Here is a 16,814-nt window from a genome sequence, read left to right on the forward strand (position 1 = left end):
TGCCAGGCCTTGTATAAGGTGCTGTGCACTTACTATATTATTTCCATTATAATCTTCAAGGTAGGTGATACTATCCCCACTTTACATATGAAAAAACTCAGGTTCAGAAAGATTAAGTAATTTGCCTAAGCTCATCCAGCTGGTTAGAAGAAAAGCTAGGATTTAAACCTGTGTCTCTCTGACTCTGAAATTCATGCTTTGTTCTCTGTAGCACATGGACTCCATCAGTCTCCTCATCTTCTCTCTAAAAGTTCAAAGAATTGAACATATTACATTATTTCTGAAAATGGCACCTACTTAAGCTTAATATTTTTTTAATTTTGTATTGAGGTACTTGTTCAATGATCATTTATATGAGCATAGACTGTATACCAGGGTCCATGAGGGACATGGAATTAGGAAACCTACTATGTTTCTAAATAAAGCCTTTAGTCTAACTGGAAAAAAAAACACATGCATATAAAACAATTGGAAATTTATTCCAGGACAGTGTGTAACCCAGAACAAGATGAAAATGGAATATAGATTTAAAGTGCTGAGAAAATAGAACAGGGAGTGGTCAGATTAGGGTTTATCAGGGAATGAATGACACAGGGAGCAAATGGAAAATTTTCAGTCTCCTTTGTAGAAATTTGTGCTGGTAATTTAAGGGAAAGACTGAGAGAAAAAGAGATTAATTGACCAATATACTATAAACTTTCTTTTTTAGAAGAGAATAGTAAAGTTGTTGAAGAATTATTAGAAGAAAACAATGACCTGAAGAATAAATTGGAAGAACTGAGAACACTTTGTAAAACACTACCACCAAGGTAGGCTTTTACTATTACAAAGAAATCATTTATTTCTGAGTATCTTTGCTTTTTTTTTTTAATATCAGTCGTATCAATAATATCATACCAAGAATATCAGTCACTTTTATTGTTACATAGCAAAAGTATAAAAAAGAAGAAAATCTTCTAAAACCCTGTCCCCAGAAGATATCTTTTATTTAGTATATGTGCTGCTGAAGCGAGCACTTTACTCTTTATTTAAGCCCTTTTATACACACACATGTGCACATGTTTTAAAAATTGAGATTATCGTATAAGCTATTTTGTAACCTTTTGTTCCTCCGTGTCATTGGATATACTCCTATAATGTGCTTTTCAATAGCTGCATAGATTTTCATCATGTGGATTTATCATGATTTATTTAAGTAACTATAACACAAATTGTTGGCATTTTTCTCCTAAATAATTATAATAAAGATCCTCATATGTGAATTTTTTAGCACATCTTAGCTTATTTTATTGGAATATATATATATATTTTTTTCAAGTTTCGTTTTTCACTTAAAATCTCTGTTTTTGCAATCTTTGGTTTGTTTTTAGGTCACTGTCAGAAGGGGACTTTGAACATTCTTGCCTGCTGTGCAATGGGGTGGCCTTGGAAGAACTTCGTGGGCAGTACATTAAAGCTGCAAAAAAAATTAAGCGTAAGTCCCTAAAGAGATTTCCAAGATTTTAAGGTGGTTTGGGTCTTTTTTGTAACTAGCAGTAGTAATTTTGGGGAATTTTCTGAACTACCTTGTTCTTACCTGCTTTTAGAAGAGATCACTGATAGCTTTTCTAAATTATGTAGATGATTTTACCCAAGTAAATTTGGAGTTTGCCCCCCAAATTTTGGAAGTGGCTCAAGGATAGAGGTATTTTTATATTGTTAATTATCCTGGGTTTTTTGGGGGGACACTAATATATATATTTTTAAAGTATAATTGACATATACCACTATATTAGTTTCAGGTGTATAACAACGGTTTGATATTTGTATGTGATCACCACGATGTCTACTTTCCCCATCACCATACAAAGTTACAAAATATACAATACAGTAGTAGTTCCACCTTATCTGAGGATTTGCTTTTGTGGTTTCGGTTATCTGTGGTCAACTGCAGTCTGAAAACATTGCGTGGAAAATTCCAGAAATAAATAGTTAATAAGTGTTAAACTACGGGCCATTCTGAGTGGCATGATGAAATCTCATGGCATCCTGCTACATCTGCCTCCAGACATGAATCATCTCTTTGCCCAGCATATCCTGCCTGTTAGTCAATTAGTAGCCACCTTGATTACCAGATCCACTGTATCACAGTGCTTGTGTTCGTCACCCTTCTTTTACTTAATAAAGCCCTCAAAGTACAAGAGTAGTGATGCTGACAGTTCATCTATGCCAAAAAGAAGCCGTAAAGTGCTTCCTTTAAGTGAAAAATTGAAAGTTCTTGACTTAATAAGGAAAGAAAAAAAGAATCATATGGTGAGGTTGCTGATCTACAGTAAGAACAAATCTTCTATCCGAGAAATTGTGAAGAAAGAAAAAAAAAGTGTATGCTAGTTTTGCTGTCACACATCAAACTGCAAAAGTTATGGGCACAGTGAATGATTAGTGCTTAGTTAAAATGGAAAAGACATTAAATATGTACAATAAGATATTTTGAGAGAGATTACATTCAAATAACTGTTAAAATATATTGTTAAAATTGCTCTATTTTATTATTAATTATTGTTAATCTCTTACTGTGCTTAATTTATAAATTAAATGTTATGACAGGTATGTATGTATAGGAAAAAATGTAGTATATTTAGGGTTCAGTACATGGTTTCAGGCATCCGTTAGGGGTCTTGGAATGTATCCCCTGCGGAAAAGTGGGGACTACTGTACAATATTATTCACTATAGTCACCGTGCTGTACATTACATCCCCATGACTTATTTATGATTGGAAATTTGTACCTATTGACCCTCTTCTCCCATTTTGCCCACCCTCCAACCCTCTCCCCTCTGGCAACCACCAGTCTGTTCTCTATTTGCTTTGTTTTTTTAGATTCCACATATAAGTGAAATCATACAATATTTGTCTTTCTCTGTCTGACAGTTCACTTAGCATAATGCCCTCAAGATCCACCCAGGTTGTCACAAATGGCAAGCAATTTCTTTCTTTTTTATGGCCAAGTAGTATCATTGTATGTATGTACCACATCTTCTTTATCCATTCATCCGTTGATGGACACTTAAGTTGTTTGGCTATTTTGGCTATTGTAAATGATGCTGCAGTGAACATAGGCACACGTGTATCTTTTCGAATTAGTGTTTTCATTTTCTTTTGGTAAATATCCAGAAGTGAAATTGCTGGATCATATAGTAGTACTATTTTTCTTTTTTTGAGGAATCTCCATATTGTTTTCCATAGTGGCTGTACCAATTTGCATTCCCATCAACAATGCATAGGGTTTCCCTTTTCTCCACATGCTCACTAACACTTCTTGGTCTTTTTGATGGTAGCCACTCTAACAGGTATGAGGTGATACCTCATTGTGATTTTGGTTTGCATTTCCCTGATGATTAGTGATGTTGAGCATCTTTTCATATACTTGTTGTCCATATCTATGTTTTCTTTGGAAACCTGTCTATTCAGATCTTCTGCCCATTCTTAATCAGATTGATTGTTTTTTGTTGTTATTGAGTTGTATGAGTTCTTTGTATATTTTGGAAAATTAATCCTTATTGGATATATGATTTGCAAATATCTTCTTCCATTTAATAGGTTGCCTTTTTTATTTTGTTGATGGTTTCCTTTGCTCTGCGGAGCATTTCAGTTTGATGTAGTCCCACTTGTTTATTTTTGCATATATTGCCACTGCTTTTGGAGTTAGATCCAAAAAAATATCACTAAGAGCAATGTCAGTGAGCTTACTGCCAATGTTTTCTTCTAGGAGTTTTATAGTTTCTGGTCTTGCAATCAAGTCCTTAATCCATTTTGAGTTGATTTTGTTTATGGTATAAAGAAAGTAGTCCAGTCTGATTCTTTTGCATGTGGCTGCCCAGTTTTCCCATCACAATTTTTTGAAGAGATTGTCCTTTCCCCATTGTATATTCTTGCCTCCTTTGTTGTAAATTAATTGACCATGTGTGAGTGGGTTTATTTCTGGGCTCCGTATATTGTTTCATTGATCTGTTTGTCTGTGATGTCAATACCAAACTGCTTTAATTACTATAGCTTTGTATTGTAGTTTGAAACCAGGAAGCATGATGCCTCCAGCCTTGTTGTTCTTTTTCCAGATTGTTTTGGCTATTTGGGATCTTTTGTAGTTCCACACAAATTTTAGGAATTTGCTAAGCTACTCCAGCTTTCTTTTGGTTTCCATTTGCATGAAACATTTTTCCATCCCTTCCCTTTTAGCCTGTATATGTCCTTACATCTGAAGTAAGTCTCTTTAACATTTCTTGTATTTCCTATTTTTCTGTTGAAGTTCTCTCTGTGTTCATTCATTCTTACTGGTGAGCGTCTTTATGACCATTACTTTGAACTCTTTATCAGGTAAGTTACTTATATCCCTTTCATTAAGGTTTTTTTCTGGGGTTTTGTCTGGTTCTTTCATTTGGAACATATTTCTCTGTTTCTTCATTTTGCTTGACTCTCTATGTGTTTATTTCTATGTATTAGGCAAAACAGCTACCTCTCCCAGTCTTGAAGGAGTGGTCACAGGAAAACTGGGGTGTGTTTCAGGCTGCTGTCTGTGCAGTGTCCTGGGGGTTGTAGCTTGCCAAGAATTATCTCTCCAGTTGTTTCAGTCCTGCGGGGTCCAGAAATGCAAGCCCTCTAGCCACCAGAGCCAGGTGTTCAAGGGGTGTCCCTTGTGTGAACTGTGCACACCTGCTGGGTTTGGTGTGGTGGGGCTGCAGTGGAACACCAGGCTGGGTTTGGCACGGTGGGGCCACCATGGAGCCCAAGGGTGGGGCAAATGGCTCTAGCAAGGTAGAGGAAGAGTGTAAAAATGGCGCAAAGGCCAGTACTAGTAAGGTAGAAGAGTACAAAAATGACTCCCGCCAGCACCTCTGTTCCCTGGGAGAGTTCTAACAGATTCTGCCCTTCTGGCAGATGCTTTAAGATCAGCAAGTACATCTCCTTAGCATAAGGTCTAGGCATTTTTAATGCTGCTGTTTTTGCACTGGGTTCCTGAGTTGAGTGAGTCTGTGTGTGAGTCCTGTAGGAGTGGAATCTCAGGTTCCTACAGCACTTTGTGTCTCCTGGACGTAAGCCCCATTTGTTTTCAAAGCCAGGTGTTTTGGGGGCTCATCTCTCTGGAGCAGGTCCTAAGGGTTGGGGCACCTGATGTGGGGCTCAAACCCCTTGCTCCTCAGGGAGAAGCTTTGTTTTTGTGATATTCCTGCTGATTGTGGGATGTCATGCCAAGGGTGAAGGTTTTGGCAAGATTGTGTCTCTGCATCTCCTACTCACCTTGATCTGTCCCCTTTATCCTTTGTGTGGGGTGGCTCTTGGGCTAGTTCTCAGGTCTTTTTCAGAGACAGTTGTTCCATATGTAGCTGTAGATTTGGTGTGTCCATGGGAGGATGTGAGTTCAGGATTTCCTGTACCGCCATCTTGAACTGCTTCCAAGATTTTTCTTCTTGAACACTAATATTAAACTAAACATTTCATAATCTTACAACTTAAATAACTACTACCAAAGAAAATGTCATATGAGTTTAAATGAGCAATTACTACTTTCTTCCATCAACTTTTAAGGACCATGAAAAATGGATGTAATTAGGAATTATTCTGTTGTCTCTATTATTTTCATAATGGATTATGTCATAGATGTAAATTTGTTTACCAAGTCCTCTAGTACTAGGTGGTGCCGCATATCCTGCAGAACATTTCTGTGGTTTATGTTTTCCCAGTAGAATACCTCCTGGTTTTTAATTGCAATATTGCATAGTTGGTATGTATGTCCCAGAACAATACCAGTGTTTATGTACAAGAAATGTACATTTACCTCCTAAAATTGCATTCATTTTAAACAGAATGAGTGGGAAAGGTCTCAAGTTCCAAATATAATTGGTAGATCATCAGAATCATGGTGGAGATGTTTTGAAAAGCCCACTCAGTATCAGTATAGAGAATGTGCTTCTTAGCTGTTGCTGGTGCTAACAGAGTCCATATTACTATAAAGAAATTTACTTTTTGTTAACAATTATAGTGATTGGAAAGTGAAATTTTAAGCTTTTCTTTTTCATCCTAACATGATAACTTGTTGTGTATTTATGTGTATTGTTTTACATTTTAGAAGTTGGTTGGAAGTTTTGTTTTGACATGTACTCCATCAAAATTTTTCCCACTTGAAGTAATGAAAAATAGCCTTCCACTTAGCATTTTTGCATAGAATGTGTAATTTTCAGGAAGAGCTTACTGATATTGAGGGAGATTCCTTTATGAGTTGGAATCCTTAACATAATAGGGATGATAATATTCTAGAGGTAGGATGTAGTCCTGGATTTAGGACAAAATGTTAACCTTAAATAGTGGTAGTTCCAATCAGAGCACACTGAGTTAAACATAAAAGGAAGACTTGAAAGCTGTGAACTATTTTTAAATGTAAATTTCAGGAGGCATCATAAGTCTCATCTCTCTCCCTGCAATAGCATTTTGTACATATCTCTCATGGATTGTAGTATTATATTTAGTTGGATACTCATAAGTGCTGCCAAAAGAATTGAATAAGTAATGAAACATGGATTTTCAGAGCACAAGTAAACAGAAGAATATGAATCCAGCTCATATTACCTCCTTTCTCTCTTTCTTTGTCTGCTTCTCTCTTCCTTTCTGCCTTACCCTTTCTGTATATTTCTTTTTTCTCTTGTCTTAACTAGACATAATATGTAATTGAAATGCATAAATTTCTGTGCCTCATATTAATGATAACTGCTTGCTTCAGTGTTTCAAAATATGACAGTTTCCCTGGGGGATATGCCATGTTTCCTTACCAAATATGTCTGTCATCATTGTAAAAGGACTTTTGGATTACTCCTGCTTTGAGTCGACCAAAATGGTGACCGGAAATATTCCATTTTAATGATTGTAGAAAACTATAATGTTTAAACTATACATCCAGTCACTTCATCTCCCAGAAAATTGGTCTTAAGTCTGCCTCTCCTGTTTTGGAAAAACTGCTAATAAACGTGCATTTTGTGGGGATTCCCCCCGCCCCCAGGTGATATGCTTCGTTATGTTCAGGAGAGTAAGGAAAGAGCTGCGGAAATGGTAAAAGCAGAGGTATTGCGAGAATGTCAAGAAACCTCCCGAAAGATGCGCAAATATTATTTGAGTTGCCTCCAACAGATTTTGCAGGATGATGGAAAAGAGGAAGGGTAAGTTCTGTCTGAACAGTGTGTCCTGAGAGTACCAGGACAGCATGTTGTCATTTTCTAAGCATTTTCCTTAGCCACAGAATTAACTGTGTCTACATGATGAGCCATTAAGGATTAAGAGAGGCTTAATGTCTGTGCTGCCCTAAGTGGTGGCAGAGCATATAGGAAAACGAAATCCTGGGGCTAAGGAAACTTATTTTTTCCTTTAAACTGTATTAATTTCATATTCTGGAATTCCCCACAGGGCTGAGAAAAAGATTATGAATGCTGCTAGCAAACTTGTTATGATGGCAAAATTGCTGGAAACACCTATTTCTAATAGATCCCAGAGCAAAACTACACAGTCAGGTATGTCAAAATGAGTTACTTGAAGGATTTTTCTCTCCCTCTTTTTTAGATATTTAATATCTTTAGTATGAGAGTAGAGAATGTAAGGAGTGAGAGCTGAGTTATCCAATTGTGTGCATGTTTTACTTAAACTGGAAACTTACAAAAAAAGTGTAGTTTCCAGTTCAAGTAGGCAGACTGAGCTTACCCACCAGCTTCCTCTTGCTGCTTCCATCCCTAGAAATGATAGAAAAGATTTTAAATGACAGTATAGAAGGAGAAAAAGAAGAAATTATAACTGAGCTTTTAAAAGTTACAACTGATAAATCGGAGGCTGTGAGAAATCCCTGAAAGAAGGCAAACACTATAAACTGAAGATGGAAACCTCAGTTCAAAACTCCCAGAAGATGATAGTTGCAAGTGGGAGCAATATTGAAACTGTTCTATGTGTGAAGGTGGTATGTCCCAGGAGAAGTAGTAAGCCTAGGGGATACCAATGGGGTAATTAGCTGGTGTTCCAGAACAGCTGAAACCAGGTGGGATTGCCCTCTTTATTTCTCCTTATCTTTCTTCCTGAACCTCAGATTGGGCTAGGTAAGAGCAACAGGAACAGAGAGTCTGGGAACTGGGCAGTGCTCTAGGTGGCTAGCCACACCAAGGGGGAACTGAGAGCTCAAATGCCCAGAGTACCAGGTATCAGGTCTTTCTACCCTGCTGCTCATTCCTTCCCACTCCACTTCCAACTCCTTTAAACAAGCAGCAGATACTGTACTCAGGACATCTGAAAGATAAGCATTCAACCAAGAATTACCACATATTTATAGAAAGCCAGCACCATGAAGAAAGATACCAAACTCAAAATAAGACAAAGCAAAAAAAAAAAAAAAAAAAAAAAAAATCCACAACAGAACTTATACCTAAAGAGAGAGAATTACTAGAACAAACAACAGGACCTGAGAATGTTAGAAAAATACAGTATTCTCAGAAAGATGTAGGAGGATATTATAGAGGAAACTAACAATATGCTAAGATTTATACTATTTTCAAGGAGAAGATGTAGATACTGATAACTCTAGAGATTGCTAGAAAAATACAAGTTTGTGTATAAAAATTTAAGGCTAACAGAGAAATAGAATATATGATTTTCAAAGTAGTAGGGGTAAAACTTGGAAGAAAACGTTTCAATCTAATAATCTAGAAAGAGGAAAAATACATGTAGAAAGCATGGGTAAATAGAAAATAATAGTAGGTTGAAACATCAGTAATCACACTAAATGTGAATTGGTTAATAAACTCACTTATTAAAAGACCACGATTTTCAAACAGTTTTAAATATTCTAGACATATGTTATTCCAGGTAAGAACATTGTCAAAAATTCAAAATAAAGGGCTGGAAAGTGATACACCAAGCAATGCAGTGTTGATATCAGATAAATTATAGAGTTAAATACAATATTAGGTAAATTAGAGTTAGCATTAAACTGACCAAAGTGATAGTTCATAATGATAAAGGAGCAACCTCCCAAGAAGCTATAAATGAATTCTTTCTGTTCATAATAAAATAACTTTAGAATATATGAATCAAAAGCTGATGGAAAAACATGAAAAAAATTAGTGAATTCCCAGTCACACTGGGAGGATTTGAACCTATCTGTGAGGAAATGGGTTTTTTGCACTTCTGGAAAGCTTGAAGCAAAGACTGTTCAGGAATTCCTAAGTTTGATGTTGGTAAACGTTCTTCAAATAAAAGCACAAAGATTATTTGTGTAAATTTTGGAATGGAGATGTGAACCTTGGCTATAAAAGGTCAGTGACGTGTAACAACAAAAGAGTTTTCTAGATTTGGGGCAACTGCAAATAATGAATAATGTCCCCAGCAGAAACAAACCCTTTTCAGAGACTTTAGGGACCGAGATACCCTACTTTGAGATATGATGCCTCTGATTCTATGCTGTGTGGCTGTTCTGCTTCTGATCAGATTTAGTGTCTTAGCTAATTAAATCAGAAATTATTTTAGCTTTGAGAAAAAGAGAGAAAGTGTGTGAGGGGTGTGTGTGTGTGTGTGTGTGTGTGTGTGTGTGTGTGTGTGTCTGTCTGTCTGTCTGTCTGTCTGTCTGTCTGTCTTGGGTCGGATGGGTTCTTCCAGCAAACTTTCTCCATCTGAAGCTCCATATTTGACATCAGAGCAAGACTGGAAATGTTGCAGTTGGCTCTTGAAATGCTGTACCAACTATTACAGAAAGTAATACAGCAGGTGGATAGCAATAATAACATATTAGATTTCATTAACAAAATTATTCAGCTTTATCTAATAGATATATGTAAAAGAATATTTTTAAATGTCCGGCATTGATGTATTTTCTTTGAGAATGATTAAAATATATATGCATCCCTTGGAAATATATAAAAACATAAATTTTTTTCTCCTCTTTCAGTGTTAATTTTCTCCTAATTTTGTTTTCCCCTAATTTTGTGTTCCCTTATATACAATAGTATTGCCTCCGACTTCAGAGATGCTGGCTGGAGTTGAAAAATCAAAAAGAAATGATGTGAATCAGAATATATCGTGTCACAGTGAAAGCAAATCAAACAGAATAAAAACTATCCCCAGAAGTATGTGTGACCAAGTTCCTAAGAGGAGGGCTGCCTGTAACTTACGAAGGCGATTAGAGGACACAGAGCATGGGGACAGAAAGCACGAGCGTTCCAAAGAGTCACATCCAGACTTTCAGTTCGGGGATAACAGTCACAGACACCTAGACATTTTGCCAAGGAATGTTTCTCCTGAGTTTGTTCCTTGCGAAGGTGAAAAAGGCTTTGGTTTGCACAAGAAGATAGACCTCCTCGGTGATACTGGCTCTAAATCACTCCAGCACTCAACTGCACGCCCCTTTCTCGGATCCTTCGGAAATAAACCCTCACCTAGATATACCCCTCGTCTTTCTGAATCCGAATCCACGCATATAACTTTCCGAAGTCCTAATGAAAGACTTGGTTTAAAAGCATACAAGAGTAATCCACAAATGGCAAGTGAAAATGCTGCACCTGAGAAAAGTCAAAGTTTGGGTGTTAAGGAAACTCCAGTAGAGGATGGAGGGGACCTCAGTGACTCTGTAGGCTGGCATTCCAACAGTGCCGCTCTACCCTGCAACAGTCATGAAGTGTCATTTTTGCATGATAGGCCACAAGAAACTCTGGATATGCTCGATGAATCTGTTAATTTCAAACAGTTTTCAGCAGCAAGTTTTCCTTTAGATTCAGAGAAAAGCAGTATGATTCATCAACCTATGAAATGTCAGAGTGGTCATGCTCCGGACCTGTCAGAAGAAACCACGTATTCCCCACCAGGGAAGATCAGCATGACTCTTGGACACCCGCCTCATCATAAGGCTGATACATTAAAGTCAGATTTCAAAAAACTGAGCAGTACAGTACCATCTGCAGTGTGTCCACAGCCTTCAAGAAAATTAATTGCTCCTCTGTCTAACCAACAAGATAGTGGCTTTGATAGCCCACTTGTCAATCTAGACTAACTGTTATACAGCATTTAAGAAGAATCATTAATATATTGATAAGAAAACTGGAATGGAAGACTTCATACTGAAAAATATTTGTGGGTTCTGCATATTTTGAGATGTTTTAATAACATCTGACTATCATATGAGTAAAGTATTCTCATAAAATTACTTGAGATATTAAGGTTTCCTTAGTCTTCTAAAGGGCTAATCGTGTATGTGTCATCTGCTTCTGTGTGGTGCTTGTATCTGGTTGCTAAACCACCTATTTTTATACTTATAAATTAGCTCTCTGTGCAGTGTTAAATTATTTAAATAAACTTGCATATGGTCTGTAGAATTGTTATGAATTATTTTTAAATTCATAATGTAGAAATGTTATATTGACATAATTTGAAATTCATCTAGAAAAACATATAAACCTTGATGATTCGTACGTATGATCAGCCAGATTTAATTTTTGAAATTAGCCATGTTGAATGAGGCTATAGATTTACTCTACACATAGTTTTCCTGGAAATCTCTACTCAAGAGTTTGATCCTTGCTTTCAGTTAGTGGAAAAGAAGTATTGCAAGGATTGCCACAAAATACATAGCTGAGTCCTGGCTTCATTATTTCAAATATTAGTCTGAATTTTTTTAGTTGGCATTTACGTTATTTCAAATCTCTTGTGACACCCAGAGACTTTCTTTGTCTCTTTTATGGTTTCATAGTCTTTCCTTCATCTGAAGCATTACTTTCTTTTTTTTTTTTTTTTAGATTCTGCCTACTTTACACTAATGATTGTCGACAAAAATAGTATTGTCTAATACAGTATTTCATGACTTTATTGGGGAATATTTTTGGACTTCACAATGAAAATGGACTAGGTCCAGAGAGGTCAGACATCCAGCAATGCATGGGGCAGTGAAGCGTCTCAGTAAGTTGGTTCCCAACCTAGGAGTCTTTCAAGGTGCCACACCAGTCATTCACATAGATGAAAAATCTGATTATTGTGATCAGACCTTGGAACTTAACTTCATTATGCTTGTGAACACCAAATACTTTTGTATGGTTTTAATAGACACTGACATTTTCAAGAATATAACTGCTGGGAAAATGGACAAAAGATTGCATTTTGTCTTGCTTTGGAATTTGACTGGTTAAATGTTTTGGGAAACTCACATTACAGTGGCAAAGGTCGTTGAAGAATTTAAGTTGCTAACTTAGCGCATTTATATCACTCAGCATTTAGAGCTGTCAGTTCTGGATCTGGTGCTGACTACTTCATTACGTCTTCTAGTCTAGCTGTGTCTGAGCAGTGGCATTTTGAAAGACATGTGATCTTACTCAAAGTTTACTTTCAAATTTCTTTTTTCCTGAAGGTGTAAGTAGGTTATATCATCGTTAAGTTTTGTCTTAAAATGGGTTTACAAAATACTTAATATTAATGAAGGTGTTGGGCTTTATAGAGGCAAACACCACTGTTTTAGAAGGATGATGTAATTACTACTACTACTATAATACTCATAATGACTTTTTCACCAAGACCTTCTCACTTGGGTTACTCTAACAGCAGCCAGACTGGTCCTTCCACTTCTAATTGTATCAATCTCCACACCACCTCCACCCAGCTTTTGAGTACTTTTTCTGAAATGAAAATCAGATCGTGTTACCTCCCTGCTCTCTGGTACTTCATCACCGTCTGGTATTCTTTTTTCTTTTTCTTTTTTAATGTTTGAATTTTACTTATTTATTTTTTCTATACAGCAGGTTCTTATTAGTCATCAATTTTATACACATCAGTGTATACATGTCAATCCCAATCACCCAATTCATCCCACCCCCACCCACCGCCGTTTGACCCCCTAAGTGTCCATACGTTTATTCTCTACATCTGTGTCTCAATTTCTGCCCTACAAACCGGTTCATCTGTAGCATTATTCTAGATTCCACATATATGTGTTAATGTATGGTATTTGTTTTTCTCTTTCTGACTTACTTCACTCTGTATGACAGTCTCTAGATCCATCCACGTCTCAACAAATGACCCAATTTCGTTCCTTTTTATGGCTGAGTAATATTCCATTGTATATATATACCACATCTTCTTTGTCCATTTGTCTGTCGAGGGGCATTTAGGTTGCTTCCATGGCCTGGCTATTGTAAATAGTGCTGCAGTGAACATTGGGGTGCATGTGTCTTTTTTTTTTTTTTTTTTTTTTTTTTTTTTTTTTTTTTTTTTTGCGGTAGGCGGGCCTCTCACTGTTGTGGCCTCTCCCCTTGCGGAGCACAGGCTCCGGAGCACAGGCTCAGTGGCCATGGCTCACGGGCCCAGCCGCTCCTGCGGCATGTGGGATCTTCCCAGACCGGGGCACGAACCCGTGTCCCCTGCATCGGCAGGCGGACTCTCAACCACTGCGCCACCAGGGAAGCCCGCATGTGTCTTTTTGAATTATGGTTTTCTCTGGATATATGCCCAGTAATGGGATTGCTGGATCATATGGTAATTCTGTTTTTAGTTTTTTAAGGAACCTCCATACTGTTCTCCATAGCGGCTGTATCAATTTACATTCCCACCAACAGTGCAAGAGGGTTCCCTTTTCTCCACACCCTCTCCAGCATTTGTTGTTTGTAGATTTTCTGATGATGCCCATTCTAACTGCTGTGAGGTGATACCTCATTGTAGTTTTGATTTGCATTTCTCTAATAATTAGTGATGTTGAGCAGCTTTTCATGTGCTTCTTGGACATCTGTATGTCTTCTTTGGAGAAATGTCTATTTAGATCTTCTGCCCATTTTTGGATTGGGTTGTTTGTTTTTTTTACTGTTGAGCTGCATGAGCTGTTTATATATTTTGGAGATTAATCCTTTGTCTGTTGATTCCTTTACAAATATTTTCTCCCATTCTGAGGGTGGTCTTTTCATCTTGTTTATGGTTTCCTATGCTGTGCAGAAGCTTTGAAGTTTCATTAGGTCCCATTTGTTTATTTTTGTTTTTATTTCCATTATTCTAGGAGGTGGATCAAAAAAGATCTTGCTGTGATTTATGTCAAAGAGTGTTCTTCCTATGTTTTCCTCTAAGAGTTTTATAGTGCCTGGTATTACTTTTAGGTCTCTAATCCATTTTGAGTTCTTTTTTTTTTTTTTTTTTTTTTTTTTTTTTTTTTTTTTTTTTTTTTTTGTGGTACGCGGGCCTCTCACTGTTGTGGCCTCTCCCGTTGCGGAGCACAGGCTCCGGATGCACAGGCTCAGCAGCCATGGCTCACGGGCCCAGCCGCTCCGCGGTATATGGGATCCTCCCAGACCGGGGCACGAACCCGTATCCCCTGCATCGGCAGGCGGACTCTCAACCACTGCGCCACCAGGGAGGCCCTTGAGTTCATTTTTGTGTATGGTGTTAGGGAGTGTTCTAATTTCATTCTTTTGCAAGCAGCTGTCCAGTTTTCTGAGCACCGCTTACTGAAGAGACTGTCTTTTCTCCATTGTATATCCTTGCCTCCTTTGTCATAGATTAGTTGACCATAGGTCCGTGGGTTTCTCTCTGGGCTTTCTATCTTGTTCCATTGATCTATGTTTCTGTTTTTGTGCCAGTACCATATTGTCTTGATTACTGTAGCTTTGTAGTATAGTCTGAAGTCAGAGAGTCTGATTCCTCCAGCTCCGTTTTTTTCCCTCAAGACCGCTTTGGCTATTCGGGGTCTTTTGTGTCTCCATACAAATTTTCAGATGATTTGTTCTAGTTCCGTAAAAAATGCCATTGGTAATTTGATAGGGATTGCATTGAATCTGTAGATTGCTTTGGGCAGTATAGTCATTTTCACAATATTGATTCTTCCAATCCAAGAACACTGTATATCTCTCCATCTGTTCATATCATCTTTTTTTTTTTTACATCTTTATTGGAGTATAATTGCTTTACAATGGTGTGTTAGTTTCTGCTTTATAACAGAGCGAATGAGTTGTACATATGCATATGCTCCCATATCTCCTCCCTCTTGCATCTCCCTCCCTCCCACCCTCCCTATTCTACCCCTCTAGGTGGTCACAAAGCACCGAGCTGATCTCCCTGTACTATGCGGCTGCTTCCCACTAGCTATCTATTTTACGTTTGGTAGTGTGTATATGTCCATGCCACTCTCTCGCTTTGTCACAGCTTACCCTTCCCCCTCCCCATATCCTCAAGTCCATTCTCTAGTAGGTCTGTGTCTTTATTATTGTCTTACCCCTAAGTTCTTCATGACATTTTTTTTCTTAAATTCCATATATGTGTTAGCATACGGTATTTGTCTTTCTCTTTCTGACTTACTTCACTCTCTATGACAGACTCTAGGTCCATCCACCTCATTACAAATAGCTCAATTTCTCTTCTTTTTATGGCTGAGTAATATTCCATTGTATATATGTGCCACATCGTCTTTATCCATTCATCCAATGATGGACACTTAGGTTGTTTCCATCTCCAGGCTATTGTAAATAGAGCTGCAATGAACATTGTGGTACATGACTCTTTTCGAATTATGGTTTTCTCAGGGTATATGCCCAGTAGTGGGATTGCTGGGTCATATGGTAGTTCTATATGTAGTTTTTTAAGGAACCTCCATACTGTTCTCCATAGTGGCTGTACCAATTCACATTCCCACCAGCAGTGCAAGAGGGTTCCCTTTTCTCAACACCCTCTCCAGCATGTATTGTTTCTAGATTTTTTGATGATGGCCATTCTGACTGGTGTGAGATGATATCTCATTGTAGTTTTGATTTGCATTTCTCTAATGATTAATGACGTTGAGCATTCTTTCATGTGTTTGTTGGCAATCTGTATATCTTCTTTGGAGAAATGTCTCTTTAGGTCTTCTGCCCATTTTTGGATTGGATTGTTTGGTTTTTTTTTGTTATTGAGCTGCATGAGCTGCTTGTAAATTTTGGAGATTAATCCTCTGGGGCTTCCCTGGTGGCGTAGTGGTTGAGAGTCCGCCTGCCGATACAGGGGACACGGGTTCGTGCCCCGGTCCGGGAAGATCCCACATGCCGCGGAGCGGCTGGGCCCGTGAGCCATGGCCGCTGAGCCTGCGCGTCCGCAGCCTGTGCTCCGCAACGGGAGAGGCCACAACAGTGAGAGGCCCGCGTAATGCAAAAAAAACAAAACAAAAAAAACAAAACCAAAAACAAATCCTCTGTCAGTTGCTTCATTTGCAAATATTTTCTCCCATTCTGAGGGTTGTCTTTTGGTCTTCTTTATGGTTTCCTTTGCTGTGCAAAAGCTTTTAAGTTTCATTAGGTCCCATTTGTTTATTTTTGTTTTTATTTCCATTTCTCTAGGAGGTGTGTCAAAAAGGATATTGCTGTGATTTATGTCTTAGAGTGTTCTGCCTATGTTTTCCTCTAAGAGTTTGATAGTGTCTGGCCTTACATTTAGGTCTTTAATCCATTTTGAGCTTATTTTTGTGTATGGTGTTAGGGAATGATCTAATCTCATACTTTTACATGTACCTGTCCATGTTCATATCATCTTTAATTTCTTTCAACAGTGTCTTATACTTTTCTGCATACAGGTCTTATTTTATTCTTTTTGTTGCAATGGTAAATGGGAGTGTTTCCATAATTTTTCTTTCAGGTTTGTCATCATTAGTGTATAGGAATGCAGGAGATTTCTGTGCATTGATTTTGTATCCTGCAACTTTACCAGATTCATTGATTAGCTCTAGTAGTTTTCTGGTGGCGTCATTAGGATTCTCTATGTATAGTATCGTGTCCTCTGCAAACAATGACAGTTTTACTTCTTCTTTTCCAATTTGTATTCCTTTTATT

The 16,814-nt window shown here is 37.7% G+C and overlaps 1 protein-coding gene across 1 annotated transcript in view; it reads left to right on the forward strand.

Annotated features, from left to right (window-relative positions):
• CEP152 (centrosomal protein 152) overlaps positions 1 to 11,044 on the forward strand; it is a gene marked incomplete at its 3' end in the record, with an annotated part of 97,779 nt that extends 86,735 nt beyond the window's left edge. Inside the window, exons 23-27 of the mRNA XM_079699119.1 lie at positions 710 to 809; positions 1,371 to 1,474; positions 7,028 to 7,184; positions 7,429 to 7,532; positions 10,005 to 11,044. Coding sequence (XP_079555245.1) covers positions 710 to 809; positions 1,371 to 1,474; positions 7,028 to 7,184; positions 7,429 to 7,532; positions 10,005 to 11,044 — 1,505 coding nt within the window. The remainder of the gene's footprint in view (positions 1 to 709; positions 810 to 1,370; positions 1,475 to 7,027; positions 7,185 to 7,428; positions 7,533 to 10,004) is intronic.
• Positions 11,045 to 16,814: the final 5,770 nt, after the last annotated feature.

This window comes from Hyperoodon ampullatus (genome assembly GCF_949752795.1).
Source record: "Hyperoodon ampullatus genome assembly, chromosome: 3".
Classification (NCBI taxonomy): domain Eukaryota; kingdom Metazoa; phylum Chordata; class Mammalia; order Artiodactyla; family Ziphiidae; genus Hyperoodon; species Hyperoodon ampullatus.